Source organism: Daphnia pulex, chromosome 8 (genome assembly GCF_021134715.1).
Source record: "Daphnia pulex isolate KAP4 chromosome 8, ASM2113471v1".
Classification (NCBI taxonomy): Eukaryota; Metazoa; Arthropoda; class Branchiopoda; order Diplostraca; family Daphniidae; genus Daphnia; species Daphnia pulex.
Window position 1 is genome coordinate 12,488,166 of NC_060024.1, and position 23,272 is coordinate 12,511,437.

The 23,272-nt window shown below is 43.3% G+C and overlaps 2 protein-coding genes and 1 long non-coding RNA gene across 4 annotated transcripts in view; 2 read left to right on the forward strand and 1 right to left on the reverse strand.

Moving 5' to 3' along the window:
• The window catches only part of LOC124199985, a 225,479-nt gene that overhangs the window by 174,702 nt on the left and 27,505 nt on the right, over positions 1-23,272 (reverse strand). Inside the window, exons 4-5 of the long non-coding RNA XR_006877114.1 lie at positions 16,564-16,662; positions 7,053-7,100 (exon numbers count right to left, since the gene is read on the reverse strand). This is a non-coding gene — a long non-coding RNA (uncharacterized LOC124199985). The remainder of the gene's footprint in view (positions 1-7,052; positions 7,101-16,563; positions 16,663-23,272) is intronic.
• Positions 3,011-5,043, forward strand: LOC124199971. Its single transcript, XM_046596047.1, has 4 exons — positions 3,011-3,286; positions 3,353-3,540; positions 3,609-3,766; positions 3,833-5,043. The coding sequence occupies exons 1-4, from the start codon at positions 3,151-3,153 to the stop codon at positions 4,863-4,865; spliced, it is 1,515 nt and encodes a 504-aa protein (XP_046452003.1). The 5' UTR covers positions 3,011-3,150; the 3' UTR covers positions 4,866-5,043.
• LOC124199966 (flocculation protein FLO11-like) lies at positions 10,966-21,924 on the forward strand. Of its 2 annotated transcripts, none has more exons than XM_046596040.1 (3): positions 10,966-12,713; positions 13,740-14,298; positions 19,344-21,924. In XM_046596040.1, exons 2-3 carry the CDS (start codon positions 13,782-13,784, stop codon positions 21,476-21,478), a joined length of 2,652 nt encoding a protein of 883 aa, XP_046451996.1. In that variant the 5' UTR covers positions 10,966-12,713; positions 13,740-13,781; the 3' UTR covers positions 21,479-21,924. The 2 variants fall into 2 exon arrangements, with proteins under 2 accessions (XP_046451996.1, XP_046451997.1); XM_046596041.1 differs by having other exon boundaries at positions 13,743-14,298.

The window sequence follows — 23,272 nt, forward strand, 5'->3', positions numbered from 1 at the left end:
CAACAACGAAAAAAAGAAAAAGAAAAGGGAATCTGCATAATATCGACCACAATAGGATCAATCATCCGCTCTGTTGTACAGCCCCATGTGTTTGTATGTTTGCGGGCATTCAAGAGTGTCAAAATTCACCGGATTTTTTCCCCACACACACACAAAAAAGGCTACACACACAATACACTTTGTGTAGAGTGGATTATCACCACCTCTTCAAATGAGAATAGCTAATGGAACCAGAGGCTACGTACATACAGAAAAGAAAAATTGGTAGAAAAAAAGAGGGGTTGGACCAAAACGTTCTAGTAATCCGATAAGCCGATATATATATAGCTTACAAACAAATGAATGTTTCCAGAAAAAAAGCGAGCCTCCGATTAGTAACTCGTTAATACACCGTGACATCTCGTTAAAGAAAATAACAATTTCCATTATTCATTTTTCTTTTTTTAGAAAAAGGAAGACGTTTTGTATGTTAATAGTACGGCACAGTGGAATAGACAGGCAGACGTCTCCCCCTCCAAACAAGCCATCAACATAGATCCCAGATATTAGTGTATCAGATGGATCATCGCTCCTGAACTGTACCTACCGCGACGACGACGATTTTGGACTCGCCCATCGCTGTGGTCTCGTTTTTAGTCGTCGTCTATAGTTTCGAGTATCTCCATCTTCTATTTCTCAGTGTAGAAATAAGACGCATAAAGTTTAAAAGAAAAAAAGAAAAGATACTATATCAACTGGTTGAACTGCGCTCCATCTACAGAAGAGGGGGGATATATGGTGCACAACCGATCGCGCCCAGCTGTCATTCAACCGTTTCTCTTTTTTTTTCCATCATCTCTCTAGAAGACGACATCAACCTCTTCCATAAAACAACAAACAAAAAGAAAGTCCCAGCAGGTACAACATCCATATTGGCTGCTGTCCAGTGGGCGCGTGTCTATAAAGCGCGCACCGAGTTCGTACACAAGAGAAAGAGATAAAAAAAGGGAAGAAGACTATGATCAATGATGATGACAGACTCTACCTTAGTTTCTAGACGACAAGATGTTAAGATATTACAAAACTTTGTTGTTTTGTTGGTAACCTTAATTCCCCCTTTTTTTTTCTCTTATGCACTTGGTTTGTGTCATGTTTCGTATTTATACAGAAAGAAGAATGAAATAGACATACATAACTGTCAAGCGTGACGCAACGGTAAATGAGTCGAGTTCAGGGCGTTGTTGGGAATTGGAGACTACCGTCCCCCCGTGTCACGCTCGTCATTATATTTTCTCTCTCCGGTACGGTAGCTGCCGGTCCTGCTGTAACGTGAACCTCCTTTTTGTGTGTGTGTGTGTGTGCCTACTGTACGCTATCTTTTCTCTGTTTCCGCGTCCGGCTGTCTCCCGCTTGCTTAATGAGCCGCTACCTTTCGCACAATCTTTGTCTACATGGTGTGTGTCTCTCTTATACTGTGAATTCTCCAGCACAGGAGAGACCCCAAACATTTTGTTACGTTTGGAAATCCGGTATTGAAAATAATCGTCCGACTGGAGGGAAACAAAAGAAAAATGGGGGAGCTGAACGGATATGTGCGGGGGTACCTATGGAAATAATTATACCGAAAATGACTTTTACACGCACGACAATGCGATGATAAGGCGGCACGGCCGAGCGATGAAACGGAACGAAACAGTCCGAGCGAGTTGTTCGGAAAATCACGCAGCGCACAATAGAAACGAATCCGCTATGTATAGAAATGGACGATAAGAACTGGATTCCATAAACAGGCGAGGGGGGCATTTTACTCTCATTGTTTTTCATCATCAACCAAAGTTGACCCCGAACGCAGAGCGCAAAACCTCCATCGTTCATCACGTCAGTTAGCCGTTAATAAAAGTGTCATCGCTCTTGTTCCACCGCCGCCGCAACTGTTCTACCACCGCCTTAGGACCGAACCTACTTTTAACTTCGACCACTATACAACAACACAAGTTGGCCAAAGTTTTCCTGTGATGGGCGTGAAAAGCGGTGGCGGCGGTGGCAAACGTTCACTCCACAAAGTGCGTGACCGCCGGCACACGATTCAAAAGCTGAAGGGTGGGGGGAAAAGAAAAGGTTGATGCTATACAGAGCCTGGGCTAAAAGGAAGCCGTATGAAGGCTGAAAAGTGAAAACCGGATGATCACAGTCAAAGATGATGGGCATTAAGACAAGCACAAAAGATCAAGAGACATGACCCCTGAACTCTCGACTCTGTCGGAGCGCAATCACTCGTCGTCGTAACTGGTGAGTTGCTCTTAAGAATCTGACAGAGATGAAGAATCACCGAGGATGAACGACGACGCACCAGGGGGGGGGGGGGGAAATCGTCTGGCTACTAAAATATTTGCCATCGCTGCCTTACTACTCGACGATTCTTTAATTTCACTAATCTCTGCGTATCATATACATGAATGTATACCAGAGATGCCTCTCGTAACTTGCTCGCCGGCAATAAAGTCAGTCGATTATGACGCAAGACGCAAGGGGGGAAAGATAGATGTGCAAACGGCTAGATTATGCGGCATTCAACTCAGCAGTTATGCTATAGGAAAAGACTTATTCCAGCCCGTTTTCTACATTATGGTCGAAGAAGAGAAGAAAGCCATCAACCGGAAAAAAAGATACATCTACTATAAAAAAACAAGATGGGTAGAATGAGCGAACATCAATTATTTCTCTGATTCCGAAATTGCCATCCGATCTGAGATGCATGCATCTTTTAACCCAGTGTACGTGGAAGGACGTAGTTGATGGCTGGCTTCTTATGGTGCCCGCCAGTTTAATTGCGTGGCAAATTGCGTAACTACAATGAGAGCACAAACGCATCAACTCGTTCGTTATCTGACAAACCTCCCGCCATGTCCATAATTCAATTTGTGATTATAAAACAACAATTCACGATTAATAACTGTCTTTTGATTGAAAAATAAAGGGATAAAACGCCGGGAATCTGTGATAGCAAATTTTAGTAAACCTTAGGCAACCCTGGAATTAAATTTGTAGGTGTGAAACGTTTACGTTGCTTAATATCTGAAGTTCTGAACGTCGACTTGTCGACGAGTAAAACTGAAGTTGTGTGTGCATTGAATAGGTCGACCAATTGCCCAATTCATTGAAATTTCCATCATGCTACAAAAGACGCTATTTGAATTTTGTGTTGATAGCATCATAGAAGAAATGGAACGTGGATGGGGGCGAAAGTCAAGTAAGGGCTCGGACATCGTCGACCCAGAGGTTTCGTCAAATCCCTTGGAACATTTACGTGAGTATCAGTTTAAACTTTATTACGCATTCTGAATATTCGTGATTGTCTTACATTTAATTACAGCCACGGCGATTTTAGAAGAAGTAGTTCGTATTCTTGGAAAAAAAGAATTACTGGAAAAATATCTTAGATGGATTATTCTTCCACAACTTCACACTTTAGATCTATCGTTAGAGGGTTGTGAAGACAGAAACCAGCATTCTGAAAAGCAAATGTTTGAACACTTAAAGTGTGCTTCCCTCAAATGCTCAGTATATTAATACATTTTGCTATTGTGGGTGTGTAGGGTATCAATTGTTTTTTGCCTCTAATATTATAGATGCTGAAAAATTTGAAACTAACTCACAATGTGCTTAATGAGGAGAATTTCATTGGATTGCTACCCACATTCAAAAATTTGCAAGCATTAGATGTTTCACATACCTCAGTAGGAGACAATTGCATGTGGGCTGTGGGAACTCACTGCAAATATTTGAGGTGTGCCATTAATAAATTTAATATTTTAATTACTTTTTTTTATTATTTTCAATTTTAATTTGAAAGATCTCTGAATGTTGGGCTCTGTCGGGAAGTGACAGATTTTGGAATCCAAGGATTATGTCTTGATTACATTGAAAAAGAAGATGATGAAGATAAGCGAATTTCTAAAGCAGGTGATCTTGAATGGCAAGAAAACTGCGCACCTCCTCGACTTAGCAACTCATTGGAAATACTACATTTGTATGGAACAAAAGTTACTGATAAAGGACTTCAAGAGGCTCTTCAGAAACTACGTTCCTTGAAGATATTAGAACATTATTCTACCGTGGAAGTACTCGGCGAAATGCATCGAGAAGATTGGGAAAACACTGAAAAAAGGAACAAAATTCCAAAATACGCTTTGTCCAAGTTTGTTATCAGAAATGCCAATGAGCAAACCTCAATTGATCGCGTTCATAGAGCGGTGTCCCATTGCCCTTTAATTACCATTTTATGGATTTTTGGAAGACACTACATGGATAACGCTAATTTTGATGTCATCATGATTCCGATTGTTAACATGATTGGGAATTCGCTTAAAGAGTTTACGCTTTATTCTTTTAATAGTTTCAACTTATGCACCATTATCGATTGTTGTCCTAATCTACGCAAACTCGAACTTTGTAACAGTGATTGCGACACTGGGCCTATTGTTGAAAAAAAGAAATACTCTAATATCCAAGAAAGGAAAACACTGGGAAAACTTCAAGAACTAACTCTACGATTTTTTGAAATCTCAACCGATGACTTAATTACACTCATGTCGTCGTCTTCCCTGAAGTCTATTGTACTCTGCAGATGCGAAACTTTCAACGACGACATCCTACAGCAGGCATATGATCAGCACTCATTTCCTAACCTTGAATACTTGGAATTATACAAATGTCCTCTCGTGACTGAAAGAGGGATAAATTTCTTGTTGAAGGAGAGAACTCCGTTAAAAAAGATCAAGATCATTGGAAGTTGGCGAATGTATAGTAAAGAGAAAGTAGAAGATTGGAATTTGCAAATGGTTCTGAAAAACCGGCAATTGGACATCGAATTTTTAGTGGATTAGAACATTCACCCATTTTTGTCTATCATTACCAACGCCTATTCAACGAAGCCAGAAATTCGCTTGCTTTTTACGAATGAATCAACACTTGTCTGATTAGAAATTGTGCCGTTCACCTCCGTTACTTTGTCCAAACCTACTGTACCTCTGTGACAATACAAAAGGATGATTCGGGATATAATGTTTTTTTTGTGTGTTTGTTTGCTTATGAATTGGGGAAAATAAGGGTTCAGATTTTTAAAAGGGGAATCAAATTACTAATGACTCGACTTATGGCTGTAAAAAACGTAAAAAAAATAACTAAAAAAAAATTGGGGAGTTAGTCAAAATAATAATGAAGCGACCACCGGTTTTTTAAATGTAATCTTCCATTATTTAGTTGACATTGGGATTGAAATTTCCTTCTTTTCCTATTCAGTGTTATCTAAGCTCAGCGTTTGCTTTAAAACTGTTTATCAAAATGGAAAGAATAAAGTCACAGTTTCAGCATCAAACTTGGAAGCTATACAGCAGACAGCCAACCGGTTCCTCTCCTCTTTCCCTTCCTTTTTTTTCGTGTTGCCAAAACGGCAAGGCCCGTTCTGTCGCCTGTGCACTGATACATACACAGACGAGACGCAGCCAGAAATCAGATCAAAAGACCACCACAATGTACACACCATGTCGTCGCTATATCTTCGGCATATCACGATCCGGAGAGACGATAGCAAGAGAGCAAGATAGAAATAAAGAACATCTATAGCCGATAGATGGATACAAATGTACACACAGAACAAGAGTTGGAGAAGCCACGGAGGGGGGTCCCTATACCCAACTACAAGTACGACAATATCCAAAGCTTCCCTTTTCTTGTGGTTTTTGGCCGGACGATGTACGCCATAGACGTCAACTCAAACGGTCCTTTGCTCCCTATCGCCCTGTGCAGTCCTATATAGTCTATATCCCCCCTATCTTTTTTTTTTCTTCCTTTTTCCACCAACTCTGGCACATATTATAGCTTTCTCTCTCTCTCTTTTGCTCGCTTTCCTTTCTCCTTCTTTTCCTATACCCTATATAGGCGTCGCAGTATTGTTTACAAGCCAGAGGTTTCTGTCTCTCCGGTTCCGTGTGTCTTTCGCTGTCCCTCATAGCCGCACAGCCACAGTTTCAGCTTCCTTTTTATGCTGCCTTCCCTCTTTGTATTCCAATACCACCCCACCACGGCTCGGGAAAGGAAAAAAAGAAAAAAAAATACTATTGCGATCCGATGTAATGCTCCAGTTAAGTCGTATATTACCCAACCCAAGTTGACTGTCGGATGAGAGTCCGTGAAGCAAATGAGGAATGGAGAGACAGGCCATTCATTCTTTCTTTTCCTTCTCCCCCCCCCCCTTCCTCCCACGTACACTTATCAAAAAGGGAATAGAAATAAATAAAAATACGAGTAGGAAAAATAAAAATAAAAAATACAGGACAAAGTTTTATGAATTTTCCCGGCGATCAAGCGGAACGAGATTCATCACCGGCATCCTCTCTCTCTCTTAAACCACCGAGAAAATGACAACACATAAATAAATGGCGGAATAATGGCAAGGCAAAATAAAAACCGTCACCAGCCAAAAGATGATTAACCTTCGTCGCGCCCATCCGTTGGTGCGGGCCCAATTCATCATTCATCAAAAAGTGTGCGCCTCTCAAATGATTGTGCGGATGGAGAAAAGATCAGCGTCATGCCGCCGCACCAGTCTGTCACGACCGTGAAGCCGCCGCACGCGTGCCCTCCTCTCTTTACTCTCCCCCCCTCCTCCCAATGCCAACGCTAACATTCAAAAAGCGGTTTTTCCATACATCCACGTCAGCAAAAGATGTATATGCCCCTCTGCTCTTTCTTCCTTCCCTTCTTGTGTCTTTTGGCGTGATTTCCGCACTGCCACAAGAGGAGGCGGAAACTTGTCGCTCTGTCGTCTTTTCTCCGCGTTTTGTGTGAATGCAACATTTTTGAAAAAAATAATAAAAGATAAAAAGAAGCTCTTCCACTTGTGTCACGTCTATCGGCAACCGACCGTGAATCGCTCAGTCAAAAAAGACCATCAAACATTAAATGGAACGGCGGAACATGTGCCCGAGTTTGGCTGGACAATTGGGAAAATTTTGCAGACTAAAGATCGAGCTTAGCGCTCTTAATGTAACCAAAAATATAGGTGGACTTACCGGTGATGATGTTGTCTACGGGTGTTAACAGCATAGGCGGTCATCTTTCTATTTAAAAAAAAGAGAAATTTTTTTCCGTGAATTTCGTGTACAGATGTAAATTGATTCAGATTTCACACAATTTAATTTTTCGTCTAAAGAAATAATTTGATCCAGATTTCACAAAATTTTTTTTTACCAACTTTCTAAAGTCTCTAAAAAACTGAAATTTCGACATTTTCTAGACTGTCAAATTTCGCATTGTTTTTTTTTCTCTTCCGGAAAATGTCGACATTTTCGCCTTTTCCGTGTTTGACCCATTTGGACGAGATAATTTTCCGGCTTGATTTGTGCATGGATAGAGGGACGCGCCTGATGCAAAAATAGTGGTGGTAGGGGGGTTATATTTATAAGAAGAAGAGAAAAAAAAATAAAAATAACCGGGTGGGAATAGAATCCAGCAACAACCCGAGCCAAACACACATAGAGAGAAGGACATGGGATAAGAAGAGCTCCACTATGTACGGCGCCCCCATGTTTGGTTGGTGATTTCTGTTAAGGTGCGCGCTCGAGGCGGTCCCTCTGACAGATGAGTGATGCATTGCTTGCCTGACATCACGGCCCCCCTCCTCCTCCTCCTCCCCTTTACTCTTGTGTACGTGAAAAGCAGCTCTGCGTGATTTTTTTCCCTTCTGCCGCTACTGCTTGCGCTCTTCTCTCGCATTTTCTTACAGTTCTTCCCTTTTACATAAACACAGGCTTTAACCTACTCTTCCCTGCGTCCGATCCCCACGACGAAACAGCCTACCAGCCTAGCTCTACACATACACACACACATCAGCTGGTCGATTGGAGGTATTGAAAGGCATTTCAACAGTTCGGAGGCCTTATCGCATATAAAAGGCCTATATTACTCAACAATGCCACACTGCTGCTGCTGCTGCTATAGATTACTCTTCACTCCTCTTTTTTTACCCCCTGCAGCCTGTTTGTCCATTTTTCCCGTCTTTTCTCACGGCATTGGGATGCCGTGCAAGTCCTGGATCATCACGCAAACCCCTCGCTTTATATCGACTGAGGGTTTCTTTTTTTTTTCTTCAGATGTGCCTATTGAATTGTTTTACCTTTTGACTCGAAGATTTATGGCATCTTTGTATCCCAACATCGTTATATTAGAGCTGTGATTATCCATGATACGTTTCTCCCTCATTATTACCCTCATTATTTATCAACCTACCGAAAGATCGAATGCGATTCTTTTTAGTTCGGAGAAGTTATACAGTAGCTGATAATTTAACTTTCCATTCTCAGCTTTAACTGAATTTTATTTTTTGCATACGGCAAGTGGCGGGAGCAATTAAAGAAAAATAAAAGGAAGTGACGTGCGTTTGACTTGTTTTCGTGTCAACCCAAAATTCTTTGACTCACGTGAAAAAGAAAAAAAAAACGACGACATAGTCGATGTCTACCACAAACGATGACATAGTAGTGACTGATTCTACCACCCTCCCTATGGCCCTACTATACAGTGTTCAACATCCAGTACAGTTTCCTCCCTCTTCGTGAACGAAAAATACAGAAAAAAAAGTTGTTACAAAGACGTGTTGCGTGCCACTCGTGTAACGTACTTTTACCGAAAGACTGTTGAATAGCGTATAGTCTCTTTCAGGAATTTCCGACGTACAGAAAATATGCAGGGAAAAGTTCCGACATCTATTCCCCCCTCAAATTTTGATCGTTTTATTTCCGACGAAAATCTGATGTTCACACTTTTTTCACATTTCTTATCAAATAACTCGAACAAAAAAGGTGCTTGCAACACCCCCAAGTGCCAACAGCTTTTCATTTCATCTTTTGAAAAGACTGTGGAATCCCAAAAGAAAGATAACAAAAAAGCCATACACATACACAAACAAACAAGAAGCTAAAAATAAAAAATAAAAAGGGGCGAGGGAATTTAAAAAAAAAATGATTTCAAAAAGAAATTTTTCGAAAAAAAGAGCAAACAGCAGCGGGAGTTATATATTTAAAAAAAAATAACAAGCGTTGTACCTGAAGAATGATTCAGAGTATTACATAGACAACGCCGACCTTGGTTTGATATATTCCACGTTTCTTCTTCTTTTTACTTTTTTTTCGTTACACAAAAAAAGAAAAAAATGGTATATCTATCTATCCTTCTTTCTCTATAATATTTAACCGACTCAAAGATGATGGATGAGTGTGGAAAGGGGGGAGCTCCTTTTTTTTATATATATATTTCATTCTCTCTTATTATTATTATTATTATTATTATGATTTTGTTTCATTTGAATTCTTTTGGGTTTTTTCCTCGTTTCTTCGTCCCTTTCATCCGAGTTCGTCTTTTATCCGAATGGAATTGCGGAGAGCATCGAACCACGGAAGTCCATCTCAGTGTGGACACAACAATAGGCCGACACACACCAGCAGCAACTCATCGCAGCAGCCGGTCAAAGCGAACCGACCGTTTTTCTTCCATTTCCCAACACTATAAGAAGAAGAAGATGAAGACAACAAAATCCGTCATTCTTTCATTCATCGCCGAATCGGTCGATGATATCTGTGTTATTCCTATTGCCAACAACAAGAAGACGGAGAAGAAGTTGAAACATCTCTTTTCTCTTTGATTCATTTCCATCTCCATTATTTTCTATTAAACGGTGCCGCGTTTTCATTTGCCGTGAAGACGACAATAGAGAGCGCGGGCTATTCAAATAATAATAATAAAAAATAAAAAAAAAGAACGAAAGAAGCCTTCGAAAGTGTCTGACTGTGATCTTCATCATAGCTCGCCGTTTGACGCCGTGAGAAATCAACTAGTGCGACGAGCGACGTCGATGATTGAACCTTTTTTTTTTCCTCCGCATTTCTCTCCTGTTGCTCCGAAAAAATCCCCCAGTCTCTCGTATCTCTGCGCCTCCTCCCCACCTATTTAGATATTATTCACGGCTTTGTGAAATATAAAAGGCATACACACACATTCGAACCGATCCATCATCAATCATCCATCTGATATCGTGGGGCTCTCGTTCCATTCCGTCCGCAAAGCTACCATCACTAGTACGACTCTACTTATAATAAAACTGTTCCCTAGTATACTACTACTACTACTACTACTACTGCACTCCACCGAGTTGCCCAGGTGATCGGCCCAGGGTTCGAAGAAAAGAGTCCGTGAAACGTGGCCTCGTCTATACTGTAATTAGCAAGTCGTCAGACTGCTTTTTTTTCCCTTTTTACTTCTCCCTTCTTCTTTCGGATAATAATAAGCTGCGCTACATTGTCCAGGGAGAGCCCGATGATAATTCTGCTGTGAACACCTAGTTTCTCGAAATTTTCAGATCGTTCCGTTTTCGTTTAAGTTGTGGTCGTGGTTTTTTTCGGCTCTGTGGGGCCTACAATTCGCTCTACTTTGTGTTGATAGCCCTACGTGCCTATTAGAGACGGGAGGCTAATAGGTACGAACGGTTCCAACATTTCCACCAGTCATTTCAATCTCAATTTTTCTTCGACTTCTTTGTTCAAAAGAAGTAAACCCGGCCCCGCGAGCTGTGGCCAGTTCAAACTCGTTGCGCGCTGCAAAACATGGGCGAAACCATTGATTCAAAGCCGCACCGACCGAGCGGATTTTTTATTTTTTATTTTCCTGACAGACAAAGGGTGGGAGGCGGAACTCAACCTTCTTCATCTCTCGGTTCAGCCCGTTTTTTCTTTGATAGACCAACTCGTGTTGTTGGTACATAACAAGTTGGGAAAAACTCCTTAGGCACCGCAACTTCTTTTTGTGGAAAATCATTTGGCTTTTTTTTCTTTCTTCTCTCCTAGACTCGGCGAACGCGCTCGTACATTTGCCTCAATTTGAGCTGACTTGTCGTCGAGTGCTACTCGTCAGTTGCACTCGTGTAGTAGCCAGATTGAAAGGTGTGCGCCGCGGTGCTCCCGCTTCCTCTCCCGTCTCTAACCCTGCCCATCCACGCCGTGTCTCTACTTTGAGGGCGGGATGATCTTTCCTCTTTGGCTCCAAACACAGTCCCCATACTCGCTGCCACCATACTCGAGCTGCTGAGGTTTCACTCTGACAGACGAGCTGCCATTGGCCGGTCGGGACAGGAGCACGTGACAGAACCCACCTCCTTCTTCTCTCGGCTGTCTCTCACAGCCTTCCCTTTTGGGTTGTTGGAGAAAAAAAGTTTTAACATACAACAAAACGAATGGGTAAGAAGAGAACCAACAGTTGAAAAACCCCCCGAAAACAAAAAAGGAAATAAAAATTTTTCAAACAAAAAAGGGCGGGTAGTGAGGATGGCAAAACGCCGAGGTACCACAAACACGGGCCAGAGTCGCACCGGTGCAGTGTGCTGTGCTTCCTTCGACTGTTGAGAAAAGTTTTCATCGGCGTGTCGCAGCCGATCAACAAAATAAACTCAAACGGGAACAACCCGGAAGCTTTTCCTCTAACACGTCTGTTCCTTGTGACAAAAGTCTTCAATTAAACAATTCAACAGTTTGTGTGAAAAAGATTCAAAGTTTCAACCGTTATACAACTTTTGAATTCAAAGAACCATAACTCATCGGCAATCTAACGAAGAAAGGAATTTCATTTCCAATTGAATCGATTCAGAATTATGTAGATTTCACAATTCCATCGTGTGTACGTATGTATGTATGTGTGTGCGCGCGCCTCACCCCACACACAAAGTTTCGTTGTCTATAACCCCCCCAAAGAGAGGTGAAAGGCCCGTACATTTAAATGAAGTGGGTGCCGGGGGATCGACCGACGGCCGGATCCATACAACCACAGTATCCACAGAAGGTGGCCGTGATTTAGTTCATGTTCTGCCCCTCCTTCATCAACACCCTAATACAAAGTTCTAGCGGACAAAAGTCGCCCGTTTCCATTCTCTTACACACACACACACACACACACACATACACACACAAAAGAGAGTGATTGTGTAGTAGCAGTGGCTCCGGCGGAGAAGAAGAAGAAAGAAAAAAAAAATCCGGGACAGTAGAGCAGTGTAGACCGACCGATCCGGCTGTGCATGTGTGGACTGGTGTAGTATAGTGCAGGGCGGTGTAGTGAGGTGCCAAGAGCGGCGGCGCAAAATCAGTCTGACTAGGACAACAATCGGAGAAAGAGGGGGAAAAAATAGGAAGAGAGGGTTGCCAATGTTGGATCGAGCCCCATTGTCATCAAAACATTGACGGCAACCGGTACGGCAAAATCCATCGTTCCGTACAAACTTGAAAACAAAACCAAAAAAAATCGACCACCAAAAGTTGAAAATTACTTTTTTGAACATAACGCCAGACAACAAAAAATCCGAAATAAAAGAAGAAAAAACAAAAAACAAATCGTGTAGATCGTGTGCGTATTAGTGTGGGTGTAGTGAAGTGAAGCAGCGATAGTGGCAGTGTGCCATTCGATGCCAAGCACAAAAGGATCGTGTGATTTCTCTTCCGCAATCTGAACAATACCGAGAGAATATATACAAAGTCCCCCCCCCATCCGAACAGTAGCTGCTTCAGCATCATTGGATTAAATAGAAGAAGAAAAACAACAAAACAAAACAGAGGAGAGAAGCTACTTCATCATCTTTACTTCGTGACTAGGCGAAAAACGAAGCTCGGAACTGAAGCGCAATTCCAATCAAACAGGTATGAGATAATGAGATAAGTACTGCCGAACCAGCAACAACCACAACAAAAAAAAAATCGAATACTTAACACATACCACCACAACTCACACGACCACATGCGTAACAACAAGAAAAATAAAGAAAAGCATTAGAACATCTAACTGGTTCCCTTCCTAACTATCCTATTCGACCGTTCGGGTGTCTTGTAGCGGGCCAAAGAGCTAAATGCTGTTTTATGAAATAACAAAAGGAAAGAAATGAAAAAAAAAGCCCGTAGGTAGAAAACCCAAAAAATATTTTTCAAACCCGGTAGCCTGATGATGTGCTCTAATGTAATTACGAGCTTCTTACCTTCTTCTTGTACTCAGTCTCTCTCTACTCTGTCTTCCATCCTACACCCGTCCGTCTTTTCTCGGTGGATGCGTACAAGGTGAAATTATCCCAGCCAATAGAAACTCGAGTAGCGCACAACACACACACACACACACACATCATGTGTAATTACAGAGTCTGACCTTTTTCCCTTCTACTTGTGCGTCTTTGTTATTTTCCGAGTCCCTTCTTTTTCTCTTGAAATCATTTTCTTGTTCTGAAATTATTATTTTGTACATTTTTTTCTTTTTTCTTTTCGTTCTCTCACTGGCTGGAGAGTTCAACAGTAGTCATTAAGTGTCTGGGGGGCTCATACACGGTCGGCAGAGACAGCCGAGCAGCACAGTCCATCAAAATAATACACATAGATAGACATAATCGTAGAAAAACCCAAAAAAGAAGCTTTACAAGCTGTTGTTTTTCGGTTGTTGCTTGGTGCTGCTCCGACTTTTCTCCATTTTTTAATCAGCCCTTATAGATTGGTGGGAGAGAGAAAAGGAGAAGGAGACTTATTGTGGTCGATGGCGGGCTATTTAATAGTAGCCGGGTCAAAGTGGCGATGTAGTTGAGGGGGTCTTAATGCCTCGTTATGAAGAGGAGAGAGAGAGGCCAGCAAACCGACAGAACGAAAAAAAACTGATCCGTTTCGTTATTATATCGATGCTCTTTCCAGCAGGTGCTAGCTGCTGTTGGTGCTGCTGCATCTCTCTGTAATATGGAGAGGTTGCTATTAGCCCCATCGGTAGTTCAGTCGACGACGCAGATTAACAACGCCGGATTCGTCCAGCCACAACAACAACAACAACATTCGTCCGGTAGCAGCAGTGGGAGCGGCAGCAGTTTGGTAGAGTTCCTCAACAGTGGCCGCTCTTCGATCGACTTGAACGGAGTGGTTCCCGACACCGCCATGATGATCGGCGGCCTTGCAACCGCAACGACCGCGACCCAGTCCGTCGCGGCCGGAATGGGTCGCGACGGAAGAGAAGACGACGACGAAAACGACGTCATGCTCGGCGTCAACGTCCATCACGGGCCTTCCTACTACGACCAAAACTTGGTGGTGGCCTCGGCCTCGGCCGTCCTCCTCCACCACCAGCAACAAACTTCCGTCGGAGACCTCGCAGTCTCCATGCATCACGACTGCGACGACGACGATCCGGCGGCCATCATCGACGATTCGAGCGACTTTGCTTGGATGAAGGACAAGAAAGTGGGCCGGAAAAACAGCCACCGTAAGTGACAATTGTAGAATTCAACAGAATTCCTTTTTTTTTTATTGGTGACGGTCAAGTTATTGTCAACTCCTTTCTTCGCTAAGTGATTGGGAATATTCAAAGAGGACCGGAAGAGAAGTTTGCGTTGCGACAACTACCATTTAATTGAAATTTGTGTTTTTTTTTTTTTTTCCTTTTCGGTGTTAATTGAATTCACATTCGTAAAAAAAAAAAACACGGAGGTAAAAATAAAACAAACTAAAAGAATCGGGGAAAGGCTTTGTCGATGACGGGTGCGGCGATCCATCATCTATTCAGGAGACCGCCAACCGCACCGCCACTTGACTAAGGTGAAGCGGCGCTTCTATCTGTTGTTCGAATTTCTTGTTTGTTTCCGCTTTACTTTTCGGCGACTGCGAAAAAACCCAAAGGGGTAAAAGAGCAACCTACCCTTCAAAAGAAAATACAACAACCGAGTGCGTAGTCAAATATTAGACCATTGCCAAGGAACTGTTGGGGGTCATTTTCCCAGTGACCCTCAATACTGACAAAAGAAATCCGCAAAGTAGTCTGACTCGTGTAACATTTGGGATGAGACGGAAGAAGGCCAAATAATCAAAAGAGACGCTCGTGTTGGCAGACGGAAACGGCCGTCCACTCGACATTGTCTTGTGTTTGCGCTGACACTCGAAAAATAAAAAAAAGTGAGTCGGCGACACCGGAAGACAGCGTAACAACAAAAAAAACAAACAAAAGAGTTGTATATTTTTTTTGGTTCACTATACTCAAGACTGTAGCATATGCGTTGGTTGCACAGCACGTGATTGCACAGCAGTGAACCCGCATTCAGTTAGATTGAATAGTCAAGATTTTGGGGGGTCTCAATAACTGGTATCGAAATTATAGACTGATTTTTTTCGACCGCCCGATGATACGTTTCAAAATCACATTTGAATATTGGTTCACGTAACATAGGATAGGAGGGGGGAAAAAACTCAAGTCATGAAAAGGGAGGAGAAATCTATGCTAATCAAATACTAGAGTTGCATCAGCGGATTAGCCATTCAAATGAGGCAATACGCAAATGCAAACAAACAAAATGCGGTTGATTTTCTAATGCCCAGAACTCTTTTTCTGCATTTTGATATAATGCGCAACAAAGAAAGAAAAATAAATGTCTCAAATGGCTGAGTGACTGGACGAGGGAAAGCGGGAGGTTTAGAGCGTTTTGTGCACATGTGATTTCCCCCCTTTATCTCTCTCCCTCTGCCCCGCACCCGAACCGAATCCTGCCGGCAATATAAAACATGAGGAGCGAGGGATCGACGAGATTAAGTCGCTTTTTCCTATTTCCTTCTCATTCCCGGCGATGTCAGCCCCCAAAAGAAAAAGGGGGGAAGAGGCCTACGTATGTAGACGGCAAACACTGGGTTTGTTCACGACACCGTTTATGTAAAAACCGACAGCATCGGAAACATGGATAAATAACAACAAGAAACGGAGCTCCAACCCTTGCGACGAAGAATGAGGATCAGATAAACATTTAGTATATGGTGTGATGTACGTGTCGATACGTAAAAGCCTTCACGTTAGGTAATCGGGCGAAACCGTCAAACGTTTCGGGTTTTTCTTTTTTTTTGTACGTCTTGAATTTCGACCGTTTACATATCGAATGAACTCGATCTTAGTTTATATACACACATCCCGCCTCATGCTTACCTAAATCTCCCGGGATAGAAAATTTCCGGCATCAAATCTCTTGACAATTTATTTTCTCGCATTTTTAGGCCTAGGTTTCTTATAGTCGCAAAAGATTTAACACCGAGGATAACGAAAATTTTTCTGTCAGTATTCCTCAACATAACGTGAAAATGCGCAGCTTCTTCGTGCTCGGTGTAAGGATAAGAGCGGGCGAAAAATCAATCGATCGACACTCGCAAGCTGTCATACTCCCCGCAAGCCAAAAAAAGCGGATAGGAAACAATCGGGGTAGAAACGGAAAGGTCAGAACGCGGGTTAAAAAAAAAAACCCTGGCCACAATTTTTCGTTTTTGCATTGCCAATATGAGCCGCTCACAACCGGATCGTCACCAATCCGCATTGCCAACTCTCCTCTTTTTCTTTTCTTCTTTTGGTACGGCACCATAGACATAAAAAAAGAATCTGAGCGCATCACATACAAATGTGAACGAATATCTCGCACAGACGCCATAAAAAAACCAAAAAAAAAAAAAAAACAAGAACCAAACGTTTTCCATAGCGAAAAAGAATCACATCACATACCCTTGATTTTATCGGCTGCTTCTTCTTTTTAGTGTCGAGCCGCCCAGCCGATTTCCGCCTCGTTTCTCGATCCCGCACATGACGTCAAGGCTCGCCCTCCTGTCAAAGAGATAAAAGATAACCGGTTAAGACAATATCTCTCTTGTTTTTTTTCTTCTTCTTCTTCTTCTTTTTACATCACATATTGTGGTGGTATTCTCATTGCGCCAATGGCGCAACAAAGTCGGCCTTGACTCTTTCGTCTTTTCCCATCGACGATTGATATCTCAATGTACCTTCAGATGTCAAGACTTTCCCCGCCGAGGAATGTTAAATCACAGTAATAACAGTCACATTATACGGAAAACAAGCTCAGCACAGCACTGCTGGCGGGCAAACCAGCAACCGACCAACCAGAGAAAGCCAAGCGGCGACATTTGGGTATGTTGCCCGTGAGTCGGACAGCAACAGCTCGTCGAGAAATCCACAGAGAAACTCTCAGTTCGTATAGAACTTAAAAAAAAAAAAGTCCAAAGATTTGGGTTTTCTTGTCCCACAACTGCTGATGACCATCATTATCGTGAAACAGGGAGGAGATGGTGCGTATAGGTGCATCACAAAAATATAGTGGAACTTCTGGTTGCTGCCAGCGCTGAAAATTTCTTATAGCGCAACGCATACATACATACGTACAACAATAGTACAACAACAACAACACCGACAACCCAAAAGGGCCTTGCAGCAACAGCGGCGTCGTTGTCGCCCGGTTTTCGAGCTTACAACGACACACAAGTGGCCGGGCGATGAGCGCCCACACTCACAAAAGTGCAGACACGATGGCTTGGCTTCTTCTTTTTTTCTTTTTAAACTATACGTACAATAGAAAAACGACATGCACAGAAGAGAGATTTCATGTGTTCAAAAATATTATTTTTCCCCCCTACCGTTTGTATCATCCCCCTCTTCTCTCTTGATCGGCTTGTTGCATGCGGATAACTGCGCCGAACCGAGCGCTAGCGCAACACATGCAAAGCCAAAGTTTCTTTCTTCAACCGAAACCGAAAAAAAAAGAAAGAAAAAGGCAAAGAAGAATGTACAGTACACCATGTACTAGTATATATAGATAAGAGACGGGAATACAGAAGCTTGTTTGTGTGTGACTAGGCTGGAACATAATCAATGGGGGGAAGAGATGGGAGAAAAAAGGGAATAATCATCATCTCTATCTCTGCTCCCGTCCGGTTATTTCCCGTTCTATAGCATTGAAGGTAGATGCACTGCATACAATCTACGGCTTTGTACGACAGACGAGCGGGATTGACACCAATGTATAAACCGGCATCCATCCGCCGATTGTCACAAACGGATGGGATTTCGTGTCACACAACCCCACACACACCGACACACACACATACATCCACACCCAACGACGTCATTTGTCGTTGGCATGTGAAAAAAAAAAACCCAAAATAAAAACTTACGGTCGTGTGTGTGTGATGACTCTCTGAAATTCTTGCCAGGTCGGAGGTGACAACCATGTCCTGGCTTATTATTTATTTATTTCTAGAGAAGATACACCGCGCGGTTGTTTTTTCGTAGAGTGATTCGGTGAGAGAGACAAGACCTCTACTACTACACGCCGAGAAAAGTTGCGCCATTGATTAACAAACGAACGCGCAAAACTACAAGACCGTGATTGAATTGTTTCACGTCGGAAACAAATCAAGTCACGGAAAGATGCTTACCGGCCATGAAGGCAACACAGCCACGGCGCAACAATTCATTCAAAAAAAAAACATCACGGCATTTAAATTTGTGTAGATATTTCTCTGTACGCTCTCTCCGAAACACAGAGACAATTTCCCTCCGTTTCCTTTTTTTAAAATTTATTTTGATGTAATCCTCTTTCTGGAACAATTGTTTTCTAGTTACGTCAAGGATAAAAAAAGACAAACAACAGAATCGAAAAGATAATAATAATAAAAAAAAGAAAATAGCTTGGGATCTTCATCAAGTCATTCAAAACAAATTTCGACAGAAAAAGCGTTTGATTGTCTGAATGGTGGAAATAGAGACGTCGGCTAAAAGAAAAAACACAACATCTGGAGTCTTGCATCCTATTCCTTGTCCACTTTGCAGACAAAAGAAACAAGCGCAACACAAGCGAGACGGTCAGGCCGCATTTTGAAAATTGAAAGCGCGCGCTGCGGCAAACCTGAAACCTCCAACTGTGTGTGTGTGTGTGTCTACGCCTATATCTGAACCATTTTCCTATTGATATCCAAAACGCAACCGGTCGCCCAGCGGCTTCCGACAAGCCTTTTTTTCTTTCTTTCTAGCTTCTTTTTTTACCTTATTCTTCTTCATCATCCACGACCACTTGCCACCGCACTTTATTTCGACCACAAAACAAACCAACTAGGATTTTCTCTCTCTCTCTCTCTCGGTCTCTCCAAAAGACTCGCAGCGTGACTAGACATGACGGTGCAAGGTCCCAGGGGCCAATTTCTGTCCGTGTCTTTTCCGTACCCATTCAACAACCGAATAAAAAGAAAAAGAAAAATAAAGAAGAGCACAAGCTAACATAGGGAAGAAGTATAAGACGGCCAAGATTTTGATAGAGACAACAAATAAAAGATGTACAAGAGGTAGCAGCAAGTAGTGTGTGAAATACCTCTGGTTTTAAACGTTTTGGTCGTGAATTATCTCTGCTCAATCCTGTTATTGTTCGCTGGCTTTTTTAACCCGCTAAACCATTTCATCGCGCCTAAAGACAAATATTTTGTTTGCAATCTTTCTAGTGAATGAAGGACTCCCTCGGCGACTCCGGACGGCCTACACCAACACGCAGCTGCTCGAGCTGGAAAAAGAGTTCCACTTCAACAAATACCTGTGCCGTCCGCGGCGGATCGAGATCGCCGCCTCGCTGGACCTGACGGAACGTCAAGTCAAAGTCTGGTTTCAAAACCGGCGGATGAAGCACAAGCGACAGGCGCTGGCCAAAAAAGACGACGACGGATCGGGCGGCAGCGGAGGGCTGGGCATTCTCGACAAAGTGTCGGGCAAGGAGAAAAAGAGCAAAAAACGCGATTTGATGCTGGCCTGTCTGGGCAACGGCGGCGACAACCACAGCAGCATCAGTGCCGTGACGGGCGGACCGAGGGCCAGCAGCTCGTCTCCAATCACGGCCACGCCCGACTCGCTTGCCAGCAGCAGCAGCAGTCCAGCAGAGGCCGATCGGCGGAAGCAAAAAGCCTCGAGTTGTCAACAAGCAAAGGGCAACAACATCCACCACGTCGATTCGTCTTCACAGCACAGTGACGAATCAGCTGTCGGATCGTCGTCGCTTCCGCATCCGCGCCAGTCTCAGCCGTGTTTCACCAATTATTGCAAGCCCGTGCCAGCAGCGATACTCGACGGCCAGCAGCAGCAACAAAGTCCATCCATAAGCACCACCATTTCGCCGAGCAGCCGCAGCTCCAGCGGCAGTCAGCACAGTTCACCTCACCCGCCAATCAAGGTCAAAAATGTCGCGGCGCCAACCGACGCCTCGGCTCCTCCCATCAGGAGTAACGGGACCCAGGTGGTGGTTGCCCAGTCATGTTGGCCGGCCATCCAAACCAACTCGACGCCCAACAATTCGACACATTTCGGTCAGGAAACGGCAGCCACTTTTCCGAGTGAATCCAAAACGGCCGGTTTCAATCCTTTGACGAGCCTTTACCCAGGCCAGCAAACGCAACAGCAATACCGACAGCCCGGTAGGCCGCCTAGCCACTACGGCGGTTTCAACAACACTTACTCCAACGGAATGGGGCCAGAGACCCAGCATCAACACTCGTACAATAACCAACAACAGTTATCTGACCATCCGATATCGTCCTACCCGACTGGCCATTACGATTTCAAGCCGCCCGTCAACAACAGTTACACGGCAGCTTATTCGTCGCCGGACATGAGCCCTTCAACTCGAGTCCAGCCAATAGCGCAGAATTCTTGCATGTCCCCAAGGATGGGATTAGTTCCTCAACAACAATCCATCAAGAATCAAACTGGCCTCGTTAACAAAACGGCCAATAATTTCCACAACGGCGTCAGCTGTCAAATGGATCAATTCAGCAATTTCAACGGGACGGGACAACAACAACAACAACAGCAGACGACAATAATGAGCAACAGTACTGGCACCTATTACCCGTCCAAATCAGTGAGCGCCACCACTGGAGCAACGAAGCCGGCCGACGGCAACCACCCGTACAACAATTTCAACTCGTATTCCATGTCGATGGACACCAGTGCCATTCCGCACAAAATCCATCCGCACGGAGACCAGCAGGTCAGCGGGGGACAGACGGGCAACGTCAATAAGTGCGTGACTTATCCGGCCGATCCGGCCGTTTGTCCCACGTCGTATTTCTCGCCAGGAGGCGGATCCCTCTCATCTACTGGCTGGAACAACAACTACGGCGTTCATCCTCAAACCGTGCCCGGAATAAACAAATACACGAGCAGCAGCAGCAGCAGCAGCGGATCGACACCGATCAAGAAACTTGATGAAGAGGATCGACTGCAAAATCATCACAACGGGTCATCCATGACGACCGGTTCTTACATGGCCCAGTACAATAATCACCATCAACAACAACAGCAACAACAGCCGGGGACCAAGAGTCTCGTGAGTGCCAGTGAGGTCAACTTGAGTCATCCCGTCGGCATTCACCAGCCGATTCATCTGACTCAACCGACTCACAACGGTAACGTGCAAAGTGGCCATCATCTCAACTACAACAACAACAGCTACGCCGGCAGCAATAATAGCCACGGCGTCGCAGAGTCGACGCATTCGGCGGCCGGACAACTCGCCTGCGATTCGTCCGATTTCAATTTCCTATCGAGTCTGGCCGGTGACATAAGCGAATATTACGAACTCACGTGAATGAAACATTTTTATCTCTCCACATTGTTACCTTAACCTCTCCTCCCCTTCCACTACATAAAAATTTGAAAAAATAAAAAAAAAAAGAACAAAAACAAAAACTCAATCACCTCGTAATTGCAATTTTAATATTTGTAAATACATTTCGGTTATTATTATTCTTGTGTGTTTAATTCTGACGGCCTAACATTTTTTCTATTCTGAATTTTTCGGAATTTTTCCAATTTTTAAACGAAATTTTTGCTTGTTAAATCACTGACACACACACATCACTTAAAAGAAAATATTAACACTAATGTTTCAAAAAATTAAAACACAAGTGAACATACGCTAATATTCCAAACAAACGCTGATTGTATAACCTGTGATTGTTTTCCGTTGATTATTATGTTTCCATGTTCCGGTTATATTTACAAAATAAATTGGATTCGTTTTTGGCCATTTGATTCAAATTGAACTTTTCTTTCAATACAAATCCAAACGGAGCATGGCCATTTAGAATTGGAAAAATTTATTGCATCTTTCCATGCAAATGAGAAGCCATTTTGATTATATAAGAAAAAAACAAAAGCTACTAGTAGTATTCCTCATCATAATAAATGCGATGAAAATATTTGGGCGGAATATTTGAACCGGCAGCTGCAATAAGAGTTAACGAGTCCGTCAATATTTGATGTTTGTTTTTTTGGGGGCATCCTCTCCACCACGTCATCCGAAAATAAAAACAAGAGCCCTGACAAACTGAAAAAAATATCTACATCCTTTCCGTGTAGGCGTGTGTTTGTCTCTTCCTGTCGCTGAAGCTCTCCCTCCAATGGACAGATTTTCAACAGCGACCGATGCAACAAAAACAATCCTGCCCACCATATTCTTCCGTCCTTGTTCACGTGGTATGATGCGAAAAGAGACAAGAGGGAACCAGCACAGCACACACACACTCCCCTTTCTACGCTTGGCGTCATCTGCATAATGGAGGAGCATCAGCTCATCGGACGTCTATGCGTGTCCATCCCAACAACTATCGGCCGTCCAATAGTCGCACAGCCATTGTCAAACGCGGTTCACACGCCCGGCAAATGGAGAGCGGCCCGTGAAGAATTTTCACGGCCGGATATTTGATTGAAAACATTCATCAAACGCGTTTGAATAAAAAATGGACAGAATTGCGGGGCCTACAATTAAGTCGCTGTGATTACAGAGAACTCGAGTTGAGTTATCCGTCCGATGGTTACACCAAGACATCAAACAAGAGGCTTACTAAACGCGTACGGGGGATCGACCCATTGACAATTGGGTAATGGGGACGGTGAGAGACTGACAGACGCGAGAGGAGAAAGAAAAAAGAACCGAGGAGGTTGTCTCTGAGATGTTGCCACGGCCCACCCAAGTCGTGATGGATGGGCAAAAGGAAAAACTTCCAACGAAGACCCAAAAGAGGAAGTAAGAAAAACAAAACAAAAAACATTAAAAATCCAGCGCGCTCCGCACTCACGAGAGACCACCGCCGTCACCACAACCTTGTTTGTATTTTGTTATTACTTCGACATCGACGAAAAAAAAAGTGAGCGCTCCTCTTTTTTTCTTTTCTGTTGTTTCTAGATCATCATCATCATCATCCTTTTTCCAAGCCGCACTGGAAAACAAAAAATGGCCATTCTGATTTCGTTACATCTTCCACAACCAATCAATCCTACTCTTCTCCCATTTTGGAAAGAAAACAGAAATATGTTTTTTCTGCTCTCCAAATGGGAGAAGAAGAAAAAACTTGGGAGAAATTCGAAAGCGCAACCCACC

Bases quoted from the DNA above. Each gene is read 5' to 3' on its own strand.
- LOC124199971 (XM_046596047.1), top strand. From the start codon at position 3,151: ATGCTACAAAAGACGCTATTTGAATTTTGTGTTGATAGCATCATAGAA. The intron at 3,287-3,352 runs GTGAGTATCAGT...ATTTAATTACAG, and splicing joins AAATCCCTTGGAACATTTAC to CCACGGCGATTTTAGAAGAA. The intron at 3,541-3,608 runs GTATATTAATAC...CTAATATTATAG, and splicing joins GTGCTTCCCTCAAATGCTCA to ATGCTGAAAAATTTGAAACT.
- LOC124199966 (XM_046596040.1), top strand. From the start codon at position 13,782: ATGGAGAGGTTGCTATTAGCCCCATCGGTAGTTCAGTCGACGACGCAG. The intron at 14,299-19,343 runs GTAAGTGACAAT...CAATCTTTCTAG, and splicing joins GGGCCGGAAAAACAGCCACC to TGAATGAAGGACTCCCTCGG.